Here is a 22,806-nt window from a genome sequence, read left to right as displayed (position 1 = left end):
GAGGGGATGTTCTCCAAGAACTTTGCTATAACAAATGGCACTAGGCAGGGATGCCCGTTGTCTCCGATCGTCTTCGCCATGGTGATGGAACCCATGGCGGAGATGATTAGGAGACATCCTGGAATTCAGGGCATCTCTTCTCGTGGGGTGCAACATAAGATCGCACTTTTCGCGGACGATGTCATTTTGACGTTGTCCAATCCCTACCAATCTATGACGGCAGCTCAGGAAGTGTTGACTAAATTCAGTAAAGTAGCCTTTTATAAGATTAACGAAAGTAAGTCATGCATCTTGGGGATGGGAATTGATGCCCATCTACAAGTAAAGTTACAAAAAGACTTTCCGTATCCTTGGTCCTCTGACTATATTCAATACCTAGGCACTCACATAACCCCTACCACAACGAAACTATTTCGAGCGAACTTCCCCCCGATGCTGGAAGTTCTCCATGGTGAAATAACCAAACTCCAGAAGCACTTTTTGTCCTGGCACGGTCGTCTGGCAGCCTATAAAATGCTACTACTCCCCAAATTAACATACTTATTTAGAGCTTTACCGATAATTATTCCCCCCTCCTTTTTTAAGACCCTTCAAAAGCAAATGTTACGTTTCATTTGGGCAGGGAAAAAAGCGAGTTTTCCGTCTAATATGCAGGGCAAAAATAAGCGAGTGGGGGGTATAGGGATCCCAGTTCTCCAAGACTATGCCACCGCGGCCGTGCTGGACCAAATCAGAAGCTGGATTTCCCCAAAAGAACCCAAGCCTTGGTGCCAACTAGAGCAGTCATGGGTACACCCTAGGACATTGAACTCCCTTTTATTAGCTTTTAGTGTTGACCAATCCCAAATCGAGGTAGACCACCCCACCATACAAGCCTCTCTACAATCGTGGAGCAGGTTCCTATTGTTGTCTCGTACTGTTGACAGACTAACAACAGTCCCCATTCCTTTGAAGTCACTCCAATGGTTGATACCCAATATCTCCTTGAATGTATGGCTCAACAAAGAGATTAACCTGGTCCAGGAGCTCACAGTAGGAGATCGTATTCTTTCCTTCGACGACTGTTGTACTAACTTTAACATCCCCCCGACAGAATTCTTGACCTATTCCCAAATTGCGTCCTGGCTGCGTCAATCAGGCTCCACTAGCTCCCTAATCCCTTCGGGGGCGTGGGAGTGTTTAACTTCGACCAGCTCCAAACCTAAAGGAATTACTATACTGTACGACCTCCTGAATACTAAATCTTCCTTTGTTAAATTTGGTCACTTGGGGAGATGGGAATCAGATCTCGGGAAACAATTTACGGATAGTCAGTGGTTATCAGCAATTAAGGACAATATCCGATTCTCAAGGTGTTCAAACTATTGGGAACTGGCGATTAAACTCACAGCTAGATGGCATTTTACCCCCTATATCATGGCTAAATTTTCAGAGGGACAATCCAATCTTTGTTGGAGAGGATGTGGCCAGGTGGGCACACTTATACATATGTGGTGGTCTTGCCCGCACTTGCGGAGCTTCTGGAATGAGGTTTTCAAGCTAGTAGCGACAATCACAGGGGTTCTGAACAAGTCATCTCCCGAAAAAGCATTGCTGAGTATAGATATGTCGGTCTATCCCCTACCACTGAGAGCCATAGCTATGAACATTATATTGGCAGCGAGGTCCCTGATAGTGCAAAGTTGGAGATCAAGGGACACCCCTACACTGCGTGAATTGATTACAAAGGTCTCTATCATTTCGGCATATGAAATTTTTTTAGCATACCGAGACGGCACAGGTGCGAAATACAGAACATATTGGTCTGCCTGGAACTGTCGGTTCCAGGTTAATGGATGAACTGTATAACTGCGACTAATAACATGTATACTTTAGAGTAGACTGCCTCCTCTCCTAGCACCTCCCCCCCCCCCTCTTTTTGTCCCCCCCTTCTTACCATGTTCAAAAATGTTGCCGTATTGCGCCTCTTGACTTATGGTATTGTGAGTGCTATTTTGACTAACTGGATCTCATCTCCATCACTTGCTATACAATATGTTAGGAGATCAGCTCTTGAATGAGCTTTATGGTTTATTTTCTTTCTCTTTTTGTTACTAATTTCACAGGATACAGTTTGCAAAGAATGGTGTTTGTATACTTGCTTGCAATCTTACAACTTCTGTGTGTACGTTATTATAATAATATGTCAATGTGTCCTGGCACGTCTGTGTTTATATATTTTGTTCTTTTTCTTCTCAATAAAAATCTATTTGAATAAAAAAGTGATAGTTCACCTTTACCAAAGAGCTGCCTGTGCGGGTAAGAGGTGTCTGTAGATAAAAACGCACCGTGCAGCTCTGACCAATCGTCAATAATGCCCTTGCTATATCTGTAGGAAATTTACATGCCTCATGAGGCCTGACTGGAATACCAGTTCACACCAGACAGTTCCATTCACTTTTTTCTGCACTAAAAATGCATGCACAGTGTTTTCCATGCATTCCAATGGCTCTAGTTCACACCATGCAGTCAGTTTCCAGTCAGTTTCTGCACGGGGCATGGTGTGAAGTAGAGACATTGGAATACATGGAAAACACTGTGCATGCATTTTTAGTGCAGAAAAAAAGCACACGGAACTGCATCTGGTGTGAACTGCCCTTAAGGAGACAACACTATAGGAGTGTTTTCTTTGAGGTAAAAGTTGGAACCCGATAACCGGGCCGCTCATACCAGATCTCCCCGGATGCACCGGCTCCAGTCCTCCCCACAAGCCCTTCACATTCTCCTGCCACTGCCGCCTGTCCCTATTCAGCCTGCATTCACACCTGAGCTTTTCAAAGTCGCGCTTTTTTACCACGATTTTGCAGCCCTTATTTTATCGTGTTTTTTGCCGCGATTTTGTACAGATCACCAAGAAAAATGCCTGTAATCTGCCTTAAGAAGCTCATGTTCTTTTTTGAACTTAAGGCGTTTTTCAGGCGTTTTGCTTCAGGTGACAAAACGCTCAGATGTGAACAGGTGCCATTGAAATGAATGGGATTTTGCTTGTTGGGGAGTTTTTCAGGCATTTTTTGGGTGTTTTATGAGCTGAAAACGCTCAGGTGTGAATGCAGCCTAAAAGTGCCTTCATTCCGCCTGCCGTACGTTATCCACTTGTCTCTAAACTCCGTCCCCATCCTGGTTGTGACATATTTTCCTCACATGGAGAGAACAGAGACCCCCCCTGAGAAAGGTGGACCGTGGAAAGAAGGTTCCTGCCAAAAACGCGGTGAATGATCTGAGGGGATCCCACCAGATATCCAGACTGTGTATGAGGGACCCCCTCCCCCATGTGTATCCATCTCCCCCCCTCACATACTGGAGCTCAGTGTCTCTCAACCATTTTCCAGTCAGCCCCTCCCCAGTCCAAGGCTTCTTCTGGACACCCAGGTGTCTATGAGAGGTGTCTATCGATAAAAACTCACCGTGCAGCTCTGACCAATGTTGAATAATGCCCTTGCTATAGGTGTAGGCTATTTAGGTACCTCATGAGGCCTGACTGGAATAATCGCAGGACGTTGCTAAGACGTAGTTAGGTGAGGCCTAGTCATTGTTGCTCACCTCCTCAATCACAGGAGGGCTCTCTTTCTCTGATTTAAACATCCTCCCATGCTCTCTCTCCCCTGATGCGGTAGCCCTGAGCTCCAGAGCACCCTCCTGTTGTGGAGGAGGTGAGCAGCAATGACTAGGCCTCACATAACAACGTCTTAGCAACGTCCTGCTATTATTCCAGTCAGGCCTCATGAGGTACCTAAATAGCCTACACTTATAGCAAGGGCATTATTCAACATTGGTCAGAGCTGCACGATGCGTTTTTATCTATAGATACCTCTTACCTGCAAAGGCAGGTTTTTAGTAAAGGTGAACTTACCCTTTAACCTCTTCCGGAGCACCCCACGTACTTTTACTGAGACAGGGAGGTCTGTTAGTGAGAAACCACGTACCTGTAACGTCACGGCTTCTTCTGGGCCTGGGGCACGCACGGCCAGTGACCCGCTCCCGCTGTGATTGGATCCGGTGGTCCCAATGTTCGCCGGTGCCTGGCGATCTCTCGAGAGAAGCGGAGCGGTGGTCTGCCTATGTAAACGAGGCAAATCGCTGTTCTGACAGAGGGGAAGATGGAGATCTTGTGTTTCTGCTAAGTAGGAACACAGATCTCTGTCTTCCCCCAGTCAAAGCCCCCCCCACAGTTAGCAAACATTCCCTAGAGACACATTTAACCCTTTGATCGCACCTGATGTTAACCCCTTCTCAGCCAGTGTCATTAGTACAGTATAGATAAGAGTGTGGTGAATTGAGCAGAAAATAGGAAGGAAATATAGGAGGAAAAAAACAACAACATGTATTGAGTCCATAATAGAAAGTCCACATATACAAGGCAAAATTGTATCCGTGCCATTACTGTGGAAGGACTGTAGTTGTGGTATCTGCGGCCAGAGCCTGCCCCCCTCCGGACCAGTGCGGATGATATGTACGCTACATGCCTGATCCCATCTCCTATTTGTGAGTGCATCAACTTTTCCTTCACATTTCATTAATTAAAGAATTTTACTCACTACGCTTAGAAGGCGCTGTTTTTTTTTCTCTCTCCTGTTGTCATTAGTACAGTGACAGTGCATTTTTGCAGTACTGATCACTGTATTGGTGTCACTGGTCCCTAAAAAAGTGTCACTCGGTGTCAGATTTGTCCACCCCTATGTCACAGTCCCGCTAAAAAACGCTGATCGTCGCCATTACTAGTAAAAAGAAAAAGACCATTAATCTATCCCATAGTTTGTAGACACGATAACTTTTGTGCAGACTAATCAATATACGCTTATTTTTTTTTTCCAAAAATACGTAGCCAAATACATATTGGCCTAATTTGATGACGAAAGTCGATTTTTCCTGGATAGGTTTTATAGCAGAAAGTAAAAAATAATGTCTTTGTTTCAAAATTTTTGCTCTTTTTTTTTTTTGTTTATAGCACAAAAAAAAAAAAAGGTTGTCAGGTAAAGCGACAGTACCGCATCTCAAAAAAATGGCCTGTCATTAAGTGGCAATCAGCACCCCCCCCCCCCCCCCCCCCACAATTTCCATTTAGTGCTAGTTCACACCAGACAGTTCCGTGTGCTTTGTTCTGCACAAAATGCATGCACAGTGCAGAAAAAAAACAAAACGCACAGAACTGCATCTGGTGTGAACTGCCCTTAAGGGGACAACACTACAGGAGTGTTTTCTTTGAGGTAAAAGTTGGAACTTCGATAACCGGCCCGCTCATACCGGATCTCCCCGGATACACCGGCTCCAGTCCTCCCAACAACTCCGTCACATTCTCCATCACTGCCGCCTGTCCCTAATTTTTTGAGCTTAAGGTGATTTTCAGGCGTTTTGCTTCAGGTGACAAAACGCTCAGATGTGAACAGGTGCCATTGCCAGACATCCCAACCTGCAAAAACTTAAACGTAAGTAGTATGCGGGGGGAGGGTGGCGTCAGTAGGGCAGTGGACGGTGTCAGTAGGGCAGTGGACGGTGTCAGTAGTTCTTTATTTTTATAATTATTATTTTTAAATGATTTTACAATTTACTTTTTTATTTTTTACAATGATTTGGGGTAGGGTAGTGGACAGTGTCATTAGAGCAGTGTGTCAGTAGTTTTTTGTTTATTATTTTCTCAAATTTTTACAAATTTTGTTGTTTATCATTTTCTTTAAATCATGTTTTTAAATATTTTTTTCACAGTGCTTCTGGGGAAGGGGGTGGGGAGTATGTGGCAGTGGACGGTGTCAGTGGGGCAGTGGACGGTGTCAGTCGGGCAGAGGACGGTGTCAGTCGGGCAGAGGACGGTGTCAGTCGGGCAGAGGACGGTGTCAGTCGGGCAGAGGACGGTGTCAGTCGGGCAGAGGACGGTGCCAGTCGGGCAGAGGACGGTGTCAGTCGGGCAGAGGACGGTGTCAGTCGGGCAGAGGACGGTGTCAGTCGGGCAGAGGACGGTGTCAGTAGGGCAGTGGTTTTATTTTTGCATATTGGTTTTTTTTTATTTTATTTTTTTTGTTCACAGTGCTTTTTGGAGGAGGGGTTTGGGGCAGTGGACAGTGTTGGTAAAGTGGGGGTGGCGTCAGTAGTTTATTTTATATATTTTTTAGAATTACATTTTTTATAATTTCTGTTTACAATTTTATTTATTTTTAAATATTTTTTGCATTTTTTTTTTAATCAATTCTTTGGTGTGATATCAGGGATCTAAACAGACCCCTGACATCTCCCCTTTGAGACAGAGAAAGAGGCTGAGGATATTGATTCTGCATTCTCAGCATTGAAGATGAAAGGACAGAAGACAGCGGCTCCTCTCCATTCATAAACTGGGCAGAGTTACACACAGGTTACCTTGCTCAGTTTTCACAGGACACAGGTGCGATCTCGCTTACTGCATCCAATTCAGAAAAGGCAGGGGGGGCAGTAAATGACCAGTCCCTTCCTCCGCTCGCCATCTTGACAGATCCCCACAGCTGGCGGGAGAGGAGAGGAGGGAAGTCGGCTGCGGGGGATTGGGGGGGGGGGGACAGGGAGCCCATGAAGAAGGGGGGGTTGAAGGACAAGGAGGGGGACTGGAGGAGGAGGACAGAGAGCCGGGTGAAGGACAGGAGGGGAGCCGTGGAAGACACAGCGGGGGCTGGAGGAGAAAGATACACAGAGCAGCCGGGGATGATCGGTGCAGCGGGAGGGACAGCTGTGATCACTGATCTCCCTGTATAGCTTTTTAGCCGACAGCCACGGGAGGGAGAGAAGGAGAAGCGGCTGTCAGCTATACAGGGAGATCGGTGTTCACAGCTGTCCTTCCTGCTGCACCGATCATCCCCGGCTGTGAACCAGAGGACCATCCAGGATCAGTCCCGCAGCCGGGATATTGGGCAGCACTTGCGGGTGTCCGGGAGGCTCCCGCACCTCACGGGAGACTTGAGATGTCTGCATTGCAATTAATGGGATTTTGCTTGTTGGGCATTTTACGAGCGTGTTATGAGTTGAAAACGCTCAGGTGTGAATGCAGCCTAAAAGTGCCTTCTACCTGCTTATTGGCTGAGCCTGCCGTCCGTTATCCACCTGTATCTAAGCCCCGCCCCCATCCTGGCTGTGACATATTTTCCTCACATGGAGAGAACAGAGAACCCCCCCTCCCCCCCAGAAGTAGTGTTTTAAAAAAAACAAAAAGTGTGTCCTGGGACGCCTGGAGGTGTCTTCAGGGGTGCCCTGGCAAAATTCCTAAAAAACTGCCTAGAAATTGTATACAAGCCATTGTATACAAGCCGGTGGGTGGAACAAACCTGCCTATTAGTTACACAAAGCCACAGATTTTTTTTAAATAAAAATTGTATTTCTTCATTAATGTAGGCCTATATGTATTCTGCTACATATTTTTGGTAAAAAGAAAATCCCAATAAGCGTATATTGATTGGTTTACGCATAAGTTATAGCGTCTACACACTTTTTTCTTTTTTACTAGTAATGGCGGCGATCAGCAATTTTTAGTGGCGGACAAAATAGGACACCTAACTGACACGAATACAATGTAACGTACTTAAAGAAATATGCACTGTCACTGTACTAATGACATTGGCAGGGAAGGGGTTCAGGGGCAATAAAAGGGTTAAACGTGTGCCTAACGTGCCTGCTCTTACTAACTGTGGGGGGAGGGTGGGGAGGGGGTGCCTTGACTAGGGGGAATGCAAAGGTCTGTGTTTTTCTTCTTAGCAGGAACACAGGATCAGTGCCTTCCCTTCTGGTAGAACGGTGATCTGCCTTGTTTACATAGACAGATTGCCGTTCTGCTTGTGTCCTGTATAATCAGTGAAGAAAATGTCCTCCGCACGCCAAGGATTCCTCAAAAAGGGTCCAAAGCTTTATATTTCATGGTCACACGATAGTATAGCCATCATGTGACCACTAAATAGCGCTTTGGACCCTTCTGAGGAATCCTTGGTGTGCGGATGACATTTTCTTCACTTTAAGTTTCCACGGTTTTCAGCCTGTGGTTATTGCAGCACCCCGCATCACCGAACAGCCGGTTTTCTTCAATGTGTGTGTGGGGACGATTGCGTCTGTATAATCAGCGGGTTGCCAGTTGACATTAAGTCTGTGTGTGATCACAGCGGGAGTGTCAGATCACATTATGGGGGGGGGGAGGGGGGGCAAACAATGCACCCACAGCCACCCCCACCCCCTCGTCGGTCGGGTCACCCGCACCCCACACTTACCCCCATCTAGGTCACAGGCAGCGATGCTCCGGGCGGCGGCTTCCCCCTGCGTCTCCTCCTCCCCTAAAACTCGTTGTACGTCTCCTCCCTCCTCCTACTAGGCGGCCAAACCGCCTGCCTCTCCTTTCGGCCAATCAGGTGATGGGTCTCAGGATTGTGCAGAGAAACCAATAAGCTTCCAGGTTTTATTTGCTAAAGCTTAACCAAACAAGCTGAGGTTAGAAGCCAATTGGTTTCCCTGCAGAATTGTGACTAATTTTGCCCTCTCTACCCTTAGTAAAAAAAAAACATTGTGTTGGCCCTGCGTGGTCTCATTAGGTGGCGTTGGTTGTGTCACTGTTACTGTTTTATGCACTTTAAAAATAAAAAGAATTTTCCCAAAATAATATATATATATATATATATATATATATATATATATATATATATATATATATATATATATATAAAAGATATAGATGTTCTTTCTCTGGGGGTCGGAGTGATGATCTGGTTTAACCACTTGCTGGTGACCCGCCGCAGTTATACTGCGGGCAGTGCCTCGCCTGCACCAAACAACGTACTAGTATGTAGTTTCCTGGGTGGGCACACAAGCGCCGATTTGCCAGTGGGGGGAGCCAATCGCGGTGTCCGCCTGCAATCATTCCCCACAGAAACAGGACAGGGATCTGCCGATGTAAACAAGGCAGATCTCCGTTCTGACAGGGGATGACACAGGATCGGTCTTTCTGCATAGCCAGTGCCAGTCAGACCATCCCCCATACAGTTAGTAAAACACACCCAGGGAACACAACCCCTCGATCGCCCCTGATGTCATCCCCTTCCCTGCCAGCGTCATTTATACAGTGATCAGTGTATATTTTTAGCACTGATCACTGTAATAATGTCACTGTTCCCCCCAAGAAAGTGTCAAAAGTGTCCGATGTGTCTGTCCTGCTAAAAAAAATAATAAAAAAATAAAAATAAATCAATAAAATCACTGATCATCTCCATTACTAGTAAAAAAAAGAAAAAGAAAAAAGAAAGAATAAAAATACCATAAAATCATCCCTCATTTTGTACACGCTATAACTTTTGCGCAAGCCAAATTATATGCTTATTTGGATTTTTGGGATCGTTCTTATCAAAAATATGTAGCAGAATACATATTGGCCTAAACTGATGAAGAAATTTGATTTTTACATTTCTTTATTAGGTATGTTTTATAGCAGAAATCAATAAATATAGTTTTTTTGTTTATAGCGCAAAAAAAAAAAAAAAATCAGAAATGATCAAATACCACCAATACAAAGCTCCATTTGTGGGGGGGGGGGGGGGGACATAAATTGTGTTTGGCTACAGCGTAGCACACCTGCGCAATTGTCAGTTAAAGCAACGCAGTGCCGTAATGCAAAAAATGGCCTGGTCCTCATTGAGGAAGTTCAAGTATCACTAACATAGAACCAGAGAATAACGAAGGGAAAACTCCTATTCCCCCCCCCTTTTCCCCTTTTATTTTTTGATAATTTTTTATTTTTTTTTTTTTAAAGGGTTTTGTTTGTTGGGTTTATTTTTTTCTTCTACTTAAGAGTATTTAAAGGTATTACATTGCTGCATCGCTAGATATTTGACAGCTGCTTCTCCTCTCCCTCCCGCGGCTTTCAGCTTCTTTATTGAAATCTATATAGGGAGATCTGTGCTTGTAACGGCACCCACCGCTGCACCGATCACCCCCCTCCATGTCCTCCTCCGCTTCCCCTCTGTGTCCTTCTCCGCCCCATCCATGTCCTCCTCTGGTCCCCCGCTGTGTACTTCTCTGCTCCTTTTCCGCTCCCCCTCCGGTCCCCTGCCCCAGAGCTGTCAGGAGGGAGAGTGGAGGAAGGAGCCGGTAAATCTGTCATTTAACGGCTCCTTCCTTTTCTGAATACACAGTCAGTGGTCACAGACTGTCCAATCATACGTGAGTTTGTGCCACGGCGCAAAATTTAATTAACTAATAAAATGAGTGTGTTTCTTTACATTTGTGTGCTGGGTCTGCTGCAATCAAATTCCCTACCCATGATATGGGATGTGCAATACATTCATTTTGGTGAATGACTGCGCCAACCTTCACCCAAATGCCACTCAAAAAATACCTGTAACAGTAAATATTAATTTACATCTTGTAGTATGAATTCAGTAATATAAAATGAAAATTGAAGGCATGATAAAAACTGTTATATGAGATTATATATATATATATATATATATATATATATATATATATATATATATACACATACACACACACACACACACACACACACAGTGCCTTGTGAAAGTATTCGGCCCCCTTGAACTTTTCAACCTTATGCCACATTTCAGGCTTCAAACATAAAGATATAAAAAAAATTTTTTGTGAAGAATCACCAACAAGTGGGACACAATTGGGAAGTTGAACGAAATCTATTGGATTTTTGAAACTTCAACTAATAAAAAAATGAAAAGTGGGGCGTGCAAAATGATTCGGCCCCCTTGCGTTAATACTTTGTAGAGCCACCTTTTGCTGCGATTACAGCTGCAAGTCGCTTGGGGTGTCTCTATCAGTTTTGCACATCGAGAGACTGAAATTCTTGCCCATTCTTCCTTGCAAAACAGCTGGAGCTCAGTGAGGTTGGATGGAGAGCGTTTGTGAACAGCAGTTTTTAGCTCTTTCCACAGATTCTCGATTAGATTCAGGTCTGGACTTTGACTTGGCCATTCTAACACCTGAATACGTTTATTTGTGAACCATTCCTTTGTAGATTTTGCTGTATGTTTGGGATCATTGTCTTGTTGGAAGATAAATCTCCGTCCCAGTTTCAGGTCTTTTGCAGACTCCAACAGGTTTTCATCCAGAATGGTCCTGTATTTGGCTGCATCCATCTTCCCCTCAATTTTAACCATCTTCCCTGTCCCTGCTGAAGAAAAGCAGGCCCAAACCATGATGCTGCCACCACCATGTGTGACAGTGGGGATGGTGTGTTGAGGGTGATGAGCTGTGTTGCTTTAACGCCAAACAAATCGTTTTGCATTGTGGGCAAAAAGTTCTATTTTGGTTTCATCTGACCAGAACACCTTCTTCCACATGTTTGGTGTGTCTCCCAGGTGGCTTGTGGCAAACTTTAGACGAGACTTTTTATGGATATCTTTGAGAAATGGCTTTCTTCTTGCCACTCTTCCATAAAGGCCAGATTTGTGCAGTGTACGACTGATTGTTGTCCTATGGACAGACTCTCCCACCTCAGCTGTAGTTCTCTGCAGTTCATCCAGAGTGATCATGGGCCTCTTGGCTGCATCTCTGATCAGTCTTCTCCTTGTCTGAGCTGAAAGTTTAGAGGGACGGCCAGGTCTTGGTAGATTTGCAGTGGTCTGATACTCATTCCATTTCAAAATGATCGCTTGCACAGTGCTCCTTGGGATGTTTAAAGCTTGGGAAATCTTTTTGTATCCAAATCCGGCTTTAAACTTCTCCACAACAGTATTACGGACCTGCCTGGTGTGTTCCTTGGTCTTCATGATGCTCTCTGCTCTTTCAACAGAACCCTGAGACTATCACAGAGCAGGTGCATTTATACAGAGACTTGATTACACACAGGTGGATTCTATTTATCACCATCAGTCATTTAGGACAACATTGGATCATTCAGAGATCCTCGCTGAACTTCTGGAGTGAGTTTGCTGCACTGAAAGTAAAGGGGGTGAATAATTTTGCACACACCACTTTTCAGTTTTTTATTTGCTAAAAAAGTTTAAAATATCCAATAGATTTCGTTATACTTCACAATTGTGTCCCACTTGTTGGTGATTCTTCACAAAAAATAAAAACGTTATATCTTTATGTTTGAAGCCTGAAATGTGGCAAAAGGTTGAAAAGTTCAAGGGGGCCGAATACTTTCGCAAGGCACTGTGTGTAATTTATATATATATATATATATATATATATATATATATATATATATATATATATAAAAAACACAAAAAACTGAAGATTCAGTGTATCCAAAAAGTATATAAAGAAAAGAAAAAATGTATAAATAAAAAGAATGTTAATATAGTTCCATAGTTAGTAAGGTTGAATAAAGACACTAGTCCATCCAGTTCAACCTGAGTGTCTACAATTGTCCCTATCCCTGTACATTGCACACTCACATTGGTCCCTACCCTCAAGGAGCCCACAATCCAAGGTTCCCATTCATATACTAGGGCCAATTTTGGACAGAAGCCAATTAGCCTACCTGCATGTCTTTGGAGGGTGGGAGGAAACCGGAGTACCCGGAGGAAACCCACGCAGGCACAGGGAGAACATGCAAACTCCAGGCAGGTAGTATACTTTTTGGATACAATGAATCTACACTGAATCTTCTGTTTTGTTTTTTCCGCATATATATAGTTCATAGCTTTCATCATGGCTTACATTTTTATATTATTTATTAATGAATTAATACTAAATGATGTAAACTAATATTCACTGTTATAGGTATTTTTTGTGTGGCAACTGGTTAAAAGGTTGGCACAGTCATTCACTAAAATTAAAGTAAAAAGTGTTTACAATGCTTCAGTTTATGAATGGAGAGGAGTCTCTGTCTCCTCTCCATTCATCTTTAGTGCAGCTGGGGCTACAGAGAAAGAGACTGGGGAATCTTTGTCCTCAGTCCCTTTGCCTGTCTGAAAGGGTAGATGTCAGCTGTCTATTTAAACCCCTTATATCGCAAACAAAAAAATATTTATAAGGAAAATTGTATTAAAAAAATAAAAAGCATTGTAAAATAACAAAAAATATATAAATTGAAAAAAAAAATTTATATATATATATATATATATATATATATATATATATATATATATATATATATATATATATATACACACACACACACAGATTAAACAGAAATATATACATTGTAAAAAAATATATATTATATATACACACACATATATATATATATATATATATATATATATATATATATATATATATATATATTACTGACACAGTCCACACCCATCAGTGCTACCATCACATAACTTAAATTTTTTTTTAAAAAGTAACGGTAATCGGTATTGGCGACTACTTGAAACAAGTGGTATTGGTGCCACCATAATTGAAACCCTCAAATCAGAAGTAGATCCAAAGACACAAAACGCTGACGTTAAATGTAACGCTCAGTTTGAAAAGTCTAGGTTTATATGACAGGTCCACTTCATGCCACATTGCCTGCTGAGAATATCTCATGTAAGACCTATAAATATCCCCAAACATTACTGAAATCCTATTATACTTAAAGGATAAGTCCACCCCTAACACTAAAATCCCGGAATCTACAGACAGACACAATCTAACACTAACCTATCTAGCCCTGTAAAGAGGAAATCACTTTACATACCCTTTCAGAAGCCGATCCGACCCGACCCCACGCTGAGCTGTCAGGCTCGGCTTCGCTGTGCAGGCCAGGATTTTAGTTTTAGGGTGGACTTCTACATTAACCACATAAGGACCACCCCGCGTACATTTACTGCAGCAGGACGGCCCCTTAGAGCAAAATCACTTACCTGTATGTAATCTTCTTTGGCTCTGGGGCACGCACGTGCGCCTCCGAAGCCCCACTCGTGCTGTGATTGGACCCAGCGGGAGCCAATCAGCGGGTACGACAGCCGCCTGGAACCAGACGATCATTCGTAGAGAGGCAGAACGGTGGAACAAGGCAGACCGCTGTTCTGCCAAGCAGGAACATGGATCTGTTTTCCTTTAGTCAAAGCACCTCCCCCTACAGTTAGTAAACACACATAGGGAACACATTTAACCCTTTGATTGTCCCTGATGTTAACCACTTCCCTGCCAGTGTCATTAGTACAGTGACAGTGTATTCACACCTTCTCCTCCCTCCCCACCCATCTTCATTTTTCCTATCCCCCCCCCCTTCCTTCTCCCTCCCTCCTACCCAAGGGACCTAATACCTGAATATAAGTCTTAAGTCTCAAATAATGTACCTTCTCCTGTATTGATCTTCTGTTCACACTGCAAATTACATATCAAATCTGATATGTGAAATGTCTACATTGATGTTATATACTGTATTTACTCCACAGGCTGAAGGCATTCCTGTTATGTTGTACTGTATATTTCCCTTCAATAAAGCAATCCTGATTGTAAAAAAATATAAAAATAAAAATGTACACACAGATGGACTCTATTTACTAATTAGGTGACTTCTGAAGGAAATTGGTTGAACCATTTATCATTTTCCTTCCACTTCGCAATTACGTGTCACTTTGTGTTGGTCTATCACATAAAATCCCCAAAAAATACATTCATGTTTTTGGTTGTAACATGAAAAAATGTGGAAAATCTCAAGGGGTATGAATACTTTTTCAAGGCACTAGAATATAAAAAGATAGGGCAAGAGAATTACTATGAAAAAAAAAAAAAGGACAGAGTGGGGGAGGGTTAGAGGGATCAATCTCAAATCTCAACACCGCATTGGGGAAAAACCCAGAAGAAACTCTAAAAGAAAACAAGAACAGCCTTGCACATTACCTTTGTAACACTGGAATTCATTTATAGGTAAAATGACATTCTCACAAACAATAAAATCAGGCAAATGTAAAAAGTCCATCAAATACATCATCCAGGAAGATCTGCCGGCCAGTAAAGTGGGGAGGGATGAGGATCCAAAGAAAGCCGACGTGTATTACCATCCCTGACCTTCCTGGAGGACTCACCCTTCCCTCTCCTATCATCATCCTTGGGCTATACACGTCGGCTTTCTTTGGATCCTCATCCCTCCCCACTTTACTGGTCAGAAGATCTTCCTGGATGATGTATTTGATGGACTTTTTACATTTGCCTGATTTTTATAGTTTGTAAGAATGCCATTTTACCTATAAACTTCAGTGTTACAAAAGAGCGCTAGCTAGAAAGAGAAAAGAGAGGGGACAACAGAGGACAGGAGATGACAGAGAGAAAAGAGAGGAAACGAGAGGGGACGATAGAGGAGAAGGGACGACAGAGAAAAGAGGGGACGACAGAGGACAGGGGACAACCGAGAGAAAAGAGCGGAAACAAGAGGTGACGACACAAGAGAGGGAGGAGAGGGAGGAGAGGGGACGACAGAGGAGTGGGGAGGAAAGGGGACGACAGGGGAGGGCAGAGGGGACGACACGGGAGGGCAGAGGGGACGACACGGGAGGAGAGAGGACAAAAGGGGATGACAGGGGAGGAGAGGGGAGGAGAGGGGACGAGAGGGGACGAGAGGGGACGAGAGGGGACGAGAGGGGACGAGAGGGGACGAGAGGGGACGAGAGGGGACGAGAGGGGACGAGAGGGGACGAGAGGGGACGAGAGGGGACGAGAGGGGACGAGAGGGGACGAGAGGGGACGAGAGGGGACGAGAGGGGACGAGAGGGGAGGGCAGAGGGGGGGGGACGAGAGGAAACAGTCTAAGCCCTGTTCAGGTAAGCAGAGGACGATGGAGTGACGCACTCACCAGATCTCGGGTCAGTTTTAGCTGAATCTGAGTGGGAACTCTGTACTTGGCCAACTCGGGCACATAGTGTGCCGCCACCTGCTGGTCTCCACTCTCTATGCATTCTTCTAATCCGCGCCGTCAGCTCCTCTGAAAGAAAGAATAGAGAACTGAGAAGACGCTCTCCGCTATCTTGGGGTGAATTCTATGGAAACATAAGGTGTCTAAGAAGCAGAATGTGTTTCCTCCTCCCCCATTTTGGATGGAGTGAGGATCGGTCAGAAACTGTCTTTTTTTGCATAAATCATCACAGGTCTCTCTGCTGGTCTTTGCTCTGAGATGGGTGGGAGGGACGGCCCAACTTCTGTAAACAGCACCTTGCCTCAAGCATTATATGAAAGACCACATCCTGGCATCCCTTTAGACATGCATGCTCTTCCCTGCTGACCATTGGGTGCAGCAGACTTTAGCTGTGCAATCTGATGATCAACTAATCACCAGACAGCACAGCCAAAGTCTGCAGCACTTAGTGGCCAACAGAGATGCACATCTAAAAGGGATGCAAAAATCATGTTCTTTCATACACAGCTTGGAAGGAGCAGTACAGTGACTGATGCCATCTTACAACCACACATAAAAACACAACAATCATAAAGCTCATAGCTGTGAGAGGTGGGCCAATGGCAGTACAGATCAGGAGAGGGGATTGATGGGAGTTGAAGTCACCTCTGCTGTGGCTTATAGGTCTATAGGATGGAGATTCAGGTTTGCAGGAAATGGAAAGCAATCCATTTTACCACAGGAGAGGAGACAATACAAGTGTGGGGAAAAGGTTTAATCATCCAATGGGGACACTAGTTCTGGGGACACTCCGGGATTCTCCCACTTTGGAGTGATTTCCTCTCACTTCCTGCTTTGGCTATAGGACAGGAAGTGAAGGGAAATCTCTCTATTGGGACACGGATGGCAAAAAAACCTGACAGGGGTTATAACCCTCCCTTATCCAAAAAATAAATAAAAAATTTTGCCTTTAGTTACACTGGAAGGCACGGACGATCAACCTGCGGCACTGCAGCTGTTGCGTAACTACAAGTCCCATGAGGCACTGCAAGGCTGACCGGTACAAGCATGACTCCCAAAGGCAGAGGCATGATGGGACTTGTAGTTTCCCCACAGCTGGAGTGCCAAGGTTACCTACCCCGGGTCAAAGTGTCCGAAAACCTTTCACCGCCATACAATGCAAATGAGCAGCGCCTTTTCCAAGGGGAGGATTGTGGGTAATTTTCCTCCTGCATTTCCTGGTTCACACACCGGACATCGGGGGACGTGGACATTTGCTGCCATCCTGGGGCTGGACAGCGTTTTATGATCTGCTCACCACCATTCCAGCCCAGCAGCAGTGGGTGAAGGGTACTTTTCTATCAGGTTCACGGCAGAGAGGCTGCTGCTTCCTTCCCTCTGCTGCTGCTGGCAGATTTACCACTCCAATATCACACAATAGACACACAAATAACTCGACATGTTTCGCAAATAATTTTGCTTTCTCAGGGGGTGTGTGACTATTCCAGCATGTCAGGTTCTAAATTAAGAAAAAGATTAAATCGGTTCTGCACCTACAAAAAAATAAATATTAAAAGCCAGCAGATACTAATATTGCAGTTGCTGACTTTTAATAAATGGACACTTACCTGTCCTGGGTTCCAGTGATGCCGGCGGCAGATGACGAGCGATCGCTCGTCTCTCTGCTGCCCCTGCCGCTATCCTCTGTCAGGGAATCGGGAAGTGAAGCTTTGCAGCTTCACTGTCCGTTTCCCAACTGCGCATGCGCAAGTCGCGCTGCGCGTCTCTTCTGGTCCCCGCTGTGTCCTGGGAACTGTGTGTTTCCCAGAAAACAAAGGGAGGCGGGGCATCTGCGGCGGTCTTGTCCCGGAGTGCCGATTGTGGCACCGGGGGGGGAGGGATCCGATTAGCGGAACTTCCCCTTTTGGGTGGAGAACCGCTAAGATTCTACTGAGAGGATTGTTTTCCCTGATAGGCTGCACTATATAGACAACCTATGGTTTACATTTATACTTTTTTCTCCCCTTTTTTTGTCCCCCCTTTTTTTACAAAAAGTTTTTTCTATAAAAATCTTTTCTAGAAAATATTTATTTTGTCCCTTTTTGGGCTTATCAATAATCAACCAACCTTTCTGTTCCATAGTCGTTTTGGCTGATCTTTTTGCCCTCTGTGGCCCATCGTGGTAACAGGCAACCCGGTGAGGTGGATTAAAGCGGAGGTCCACCCTAAAGTGGAGCTTCCGCTCATTGGAATCCTCCCCCCTGAAAAGGTGCCAATTGTGGCGCCGGAGGTATCTGCACCCACTTCCGGCGTATATTCTGCAGAAGGTACGCCCCTTTCCGAAGGTCCCCCGCTGCCTGCTGGGAAACACACGGATCCCAGAGACAGCGGGGACCATCCTTATTGCGGAGCGCGACTCGCACATGCGCAGTAGGGAACCGGGAAATGAAGCCGCAAGGCTCCACTTCCTGATTCCCATACCCAAGATGGCGGCGGCAGCACCCGAGAGACGATCGAGAGATCGGCTGCGGGTGCCGACATCGCGGGCGCGCTGGGCGGGTAAGTGTCATTATTTTAAAAGTCAGCAGCTGCAGTATTTGTAGCTGCTGGCTTTAAAAAAAAACAACAAAAAAAAAACGGCGGACTCCCGCTTCAGATCACCGTCTAACCATCCTTTCAGTGTTTGAAGGTGGGTTCTGCTGTTTGGGGGTTGTATGATGGCTCGCCATTCAATTTTGGTGCTCCCAGACCTGTGCTTATTTACTATGTATCACCCCGTGATTTGTTATTCTTTGTCCTTATTCATTTGTAATTATGTATTTATTCTTAATTTAGAACTGATTACTGAGGTCCGGGGCAGTATGCACCTCTGAAGCTTTGGGATGCCAGAAAACCCCGCCCCCCCACACCCGGCAGAGGCCAGAAAACCCCGCCCCTCCACACTCACATACCTCCCAACTTACTGAAATGGGAATGAGGGACACCTATTAAAAAAAGTATGTAAGTATAGGACACGCCCCCTTATAAAGGAGAATTGTACAATCATTGGTTAAAGCCACAAGTGCTTTTTACCATTACTATTCTTTTATATTGGCTTTTAGTATTTACAAAATGCAGCAATTTAGAAAATGGATGAAAGGTTTAGCTCTGGGAAACACTTTTTGATTGATAAAGGACACGCCCCCAGGAAACGCCCCCCCACCCCGGGACACAAGGGACCCCCAGGACACAACCTCCCCGAGACACAGGGGACCCCCCAAGACACGACCCCCCCCCTCCGGGACACAGGGGACCCCCCAAGACACGACCCCCCCCCCTCCGGGACACAGGGGACCCCCCAAGACACGACCCCCCCTCCGGTACACCGGGGAACCCCCAAGACACAACCCTGCTCCAGGACACAGGGGACCCCCCCAAGACACGATCCCCCCTCCGGGACACAGGGGACCCTCAAGACACGACCCCCCATCTGGGACACAAGGGACCCCCAAGACACGACCCCCCCAACGGGACACAGGGGACCCCCCCAAGACACGACCCCCCCTCCGGGACACAGGGGACTCCCCAAGACACGACCCCCCTCCGGGACACAGGGGACCCCCCCAAGACACGACCCCCCCGGGACACAGGGGCCCCCCCAAGACACGACCCTCCCTCCGGTACACAGGGGCCCCCCAAGACACGACCCCCCCTCCGGGACACAGGGCCCCCCCCCCAAGACACAACCCCCCCTCCGGGACACAGGGGCCGCCCAAGACACGACCCCCCTCCGGGACACGGGGACCCCCAAGACACGATGCCCCCCTCCGGGACACAGGGGACCCCCCAAGACACGACCCCCCCTCAGATACACAGGGGCCCCCCAAGACACGACCCCCCCTCCGGCACACCGGGGAACCCCCAAGACACAACCCTGCTCCAGGACACAGGGGACCCCCCAAGACACGATCCCCCCTCCGGGACACAGGGGACCCTCAAGACACGACCCCCCCCTCCGGGACACAGGGGACCCTCAAGACACGACCCCCCCCTCTGGGACACAGGGGACCCCCCCAAGACACGACCCCCCCAACGGGACACAGGGGACCCCCCCAAGACACGACCCCCCCTCCGGGACACAGGGGACCCCCCCAAGACACGACCCCCCCCTCCGGGACACAAGGGACCCCCCAGGAAACGCCCCCCCACCCCGGGACACAAGGGACCCCCAGGACACAACCTCCCCGAGACACAGGGGACCCCCCAAGACACGACCCCCCCCCCTCCGGGACACAGGGGACCCCCCAAGACACAACCCTGCTCCAGGACACAGGGGACCCCCCCAAGACACGATCCCCCCTCCGGGACACAGGGGACCCTCAAGACACGACCCCCCCATCTGGGACACAAGGGACCCCAAGACACGACCCCCCCCAACGGGACACAGGGGACCCCCCCAAGACACGACCCCCCCTCCGGGACACAGGGGACCCCCCCAAGACACGACCCCCCGGGACACAGGGGCCCCCCCAAGACACGACCCTCCCTCCGGTACACAGGGGCCCCCCAAGACACGACCCCCCCTCCGGGACACAGGGGCCCCCCCAAGACACGACCCCCCCTCCGGGACACAGGGGCCGCCCAAGACACGACCCCCCTCCGGGACACGGGGACCCCCAAGACACGATGCCCCCCTCCGGGACACAGGGGACCCCCCAAGACACGACCCCCCCTCAGAGACACAGGGGCCCCCCAAGACACGACCCCCCCTCCAGCACACCGGGGAACCCCCAAGACACAACCCTGCTCCAGGACACAGGGGACCCCCCAAGACACGATCCCCCCTCCGGGACACAGGGGACCCTCAAGACACGACCCCCCCCTCCGGGACACAGGGGACCCTCAAGACACGACCCCCCCCTCTGGGACACAGGGGACCCCCAAGACACGACCCCCCCAACGGGACACAGGGGACCCCCAAGACACGACCCCCCCAACGGGACACAGGGGACCCCCCCCAAGACACGACCCCCCCTCCGGGACACAGGGGACCCCCCCAAGACACGACCCCCCCTCTGGGACACAAGGGACCCCCCAAGACACGACCCCCCCTCCGGGACACAAGGGACCCCCCCAAGACACGACCCCCCCTCCGGGACACAGGGGACCCCCCAAGACACGACCCCCCTCCGGGACACAGGGGACCCCCCCCAAGACACGACCCCCCCGGGACACAGGGGACCCCCCCAAGACACGACCCTCCCTCCGGTACACAGGGGACCCCCCAAAACATGACCCTCCCTCCGGTACACAGGGGCCCCCCCAAGACACGACCCTCCCTCCGGTACACAGGGGCCCCCCCAAGACACGACCCCCCCTCCGGGACACAGGGGCCGCCCAAGACACGACCCCCCTCCAGGACACAGGGGCCGCCCAAGACACGACCCCCCTCCGGGACACAGGGGACCCCCCAAGACACGATGCCCCCCTCCGGGACACAGGGGACCCCCCAAGACACGACCCCCCCTCAGATACACAGGGGCCCCCCCAAGACACGACCCCCCTCTGGGACACAGGGCCCCCGAAGAAACGACCCCCCCTCTGGGACACAGGGGACCCCAAGACACGACCCCCCTCCAGGACACAGGGGACCCCCCAAGACACGACCCCCCCTCCGGTACACAGGGGCCCCCCAAGACACGACCCCCCCTCCGGTACACAGGGGCCCCCCAAGACACGACCCCCCTCTGGGACACAGGGGACCCCCAAGACACAAACCCCCCTCCGGTACACAGGGGCCCCCCCAAGACACAACCCCCCCTCTGGTACACAGGGGCTCCCCAAGACACGACCCCCCCTCCGGGACACAGGGGCCCCCCAAGACACGACCCCCCTCTGGGACACAGGGGACCCCCAAGACACGACCCCCCTCCGGTACACAGGGGACCCCCCCAAGACACGACCCCCCTCCAGGACACAGGGGTCCCCCAAGAGCCAAGACACGACCCCCCCATCCAGGACACAGGGGACCCCCCAAGACACAACCCCCCCATCCGATACACCGGGGAACCCCCAAGACACGATCCCCCTTCGGTACACAGGGGCCCCCCAAGACACGACCCCCCTACGGAACACAGGGGCCCCCCAAGACACGACCCCCCTCCAGGACACAGGGGCCCCCCAAGACACGACCCCCCTCCAGGACACAGGGCCCCCCCAAGACAAGACCCCCCCTCCGGGACACCGGGGCCCAGGACACGCCCCTCCTCCACTCACCGTGTTGTGGCCCGCGGGCCGGTGTCCTATCATATTGTGCCCCCCATCGCATAGTGTCTGCTTTGTGCAGCGCAAGCGCAGTAGACAAATCCCGAAAACAGCCGAAGATGAACGGCGCCTAACGATATATTCGGCGACCCATCGCAGCTTGCTACGGAAGTGACGTTCTATCGCCGCCATCTTGCTACACCCCACACTCGTACACAGTAAGGGATACACTAAGAAGAGGGAAGAGGACATGTTGTTACATCCACCGGAGTTTTCATTTCAGACGTATTTATAACAGTAAAGTCAGTATGGATAGTGAAATACAGGACATTTCCGCTTTCCTCCTTCTTAGTGTATCAATACTGTGGACGAGTGTGCGGTGTAGAAAGATGGCGACGACGGAACGTCACTTCCGTAGCAAACTGTGATGGTCGCAGACTATGTCGTTACACCAGTGTTCTGTCAGATTAGGAAACCTATTGGAATTGGAACGCATGCGCAGTAAGCATCAAATCTTTCACTTTCGTTACATTTTCCATTCACCACAATACAATGACGGAGACAATAAATCACCGCCAATGAGAGGGGGAGCGCCACTTGCCGGCCACACTCGGCACTGCACATTAGACAGACATCACAGAGGTATGTGCGCGCCACCTGCCGGCCACAATGCGGTACTGCACCCCCTATACGGTGCAGAGAAGACTACTTGTATCACACTGCTTGTACCTTGGAGTGAGATAGCGCCACCTAGTAATCATATCCAGTACTGCACCTCTCTTTCTGTGCCC

The 22,806-nt window shown here is 48.4% G+C and overlaps 1 protein-coding gene across 11 annotated transcripts in view; it reads right to left on the bottom strand.

Moving 5' to 3' along the window:
* LOC143997731 (uncharacterized) overlaps positions 1 to 22,250 on the bottom strand; it is a 253,375-nt gene extending 231,125 nt beyond the window's left edge. For 3 of the 11 annotated variants that reach the window (XR_013277725.1, XR_013277726.1, XM_077493517.1), the window contains exons 1-2: positions 22,028 to 22,202; positions 15,734 to 15,862 (exon numbers count right to left, since the gene is read on the bottom strand). Coding sequence is in view for 5 of the 11 variants with exons in the window: in XM_077493517.1 (XP_077349643.1) it covers positions 15,734 to 15,862; positions 22,028 to 22,079 (181 nt within the window). In the remaining 6 variants the exon portion in view is untranslated. Of the gene's footprint in view, positions 1 to 13,799; positions 14,015 to 15,733; positions 15,863 to 22,027 lie in introns of all 11 variants that reach the window. The other 8 variants (XR_013277724.1, XM_077493519.1, XR_013277723.1 and 5 more) reach the window with 5 other exon arrangements.
* Between the last annotated feature and the right edge of the window lie 556 nt (positions 22,251 to 22,806).

This window comes from Lithobates pipiens, unplaced genomic scaffold, assembly GCF_037356315.1.
Source record: "Lithobates pipiens isolate NorthernLeopardFrog02 unplaced genomic scaffold, aLitPip1_a1.2 Scaffold_19, whole genome shotgun sequence".
Taxonomy (NCBI): Eukaryota; Metazoa; Chordata; class Amphibia; order Anura; family Ranidae; genus Lithobates; species Lithobates pipiens.
This window is presented reverse-complemented; position numbering and strand designations above follow the sequence as displayed.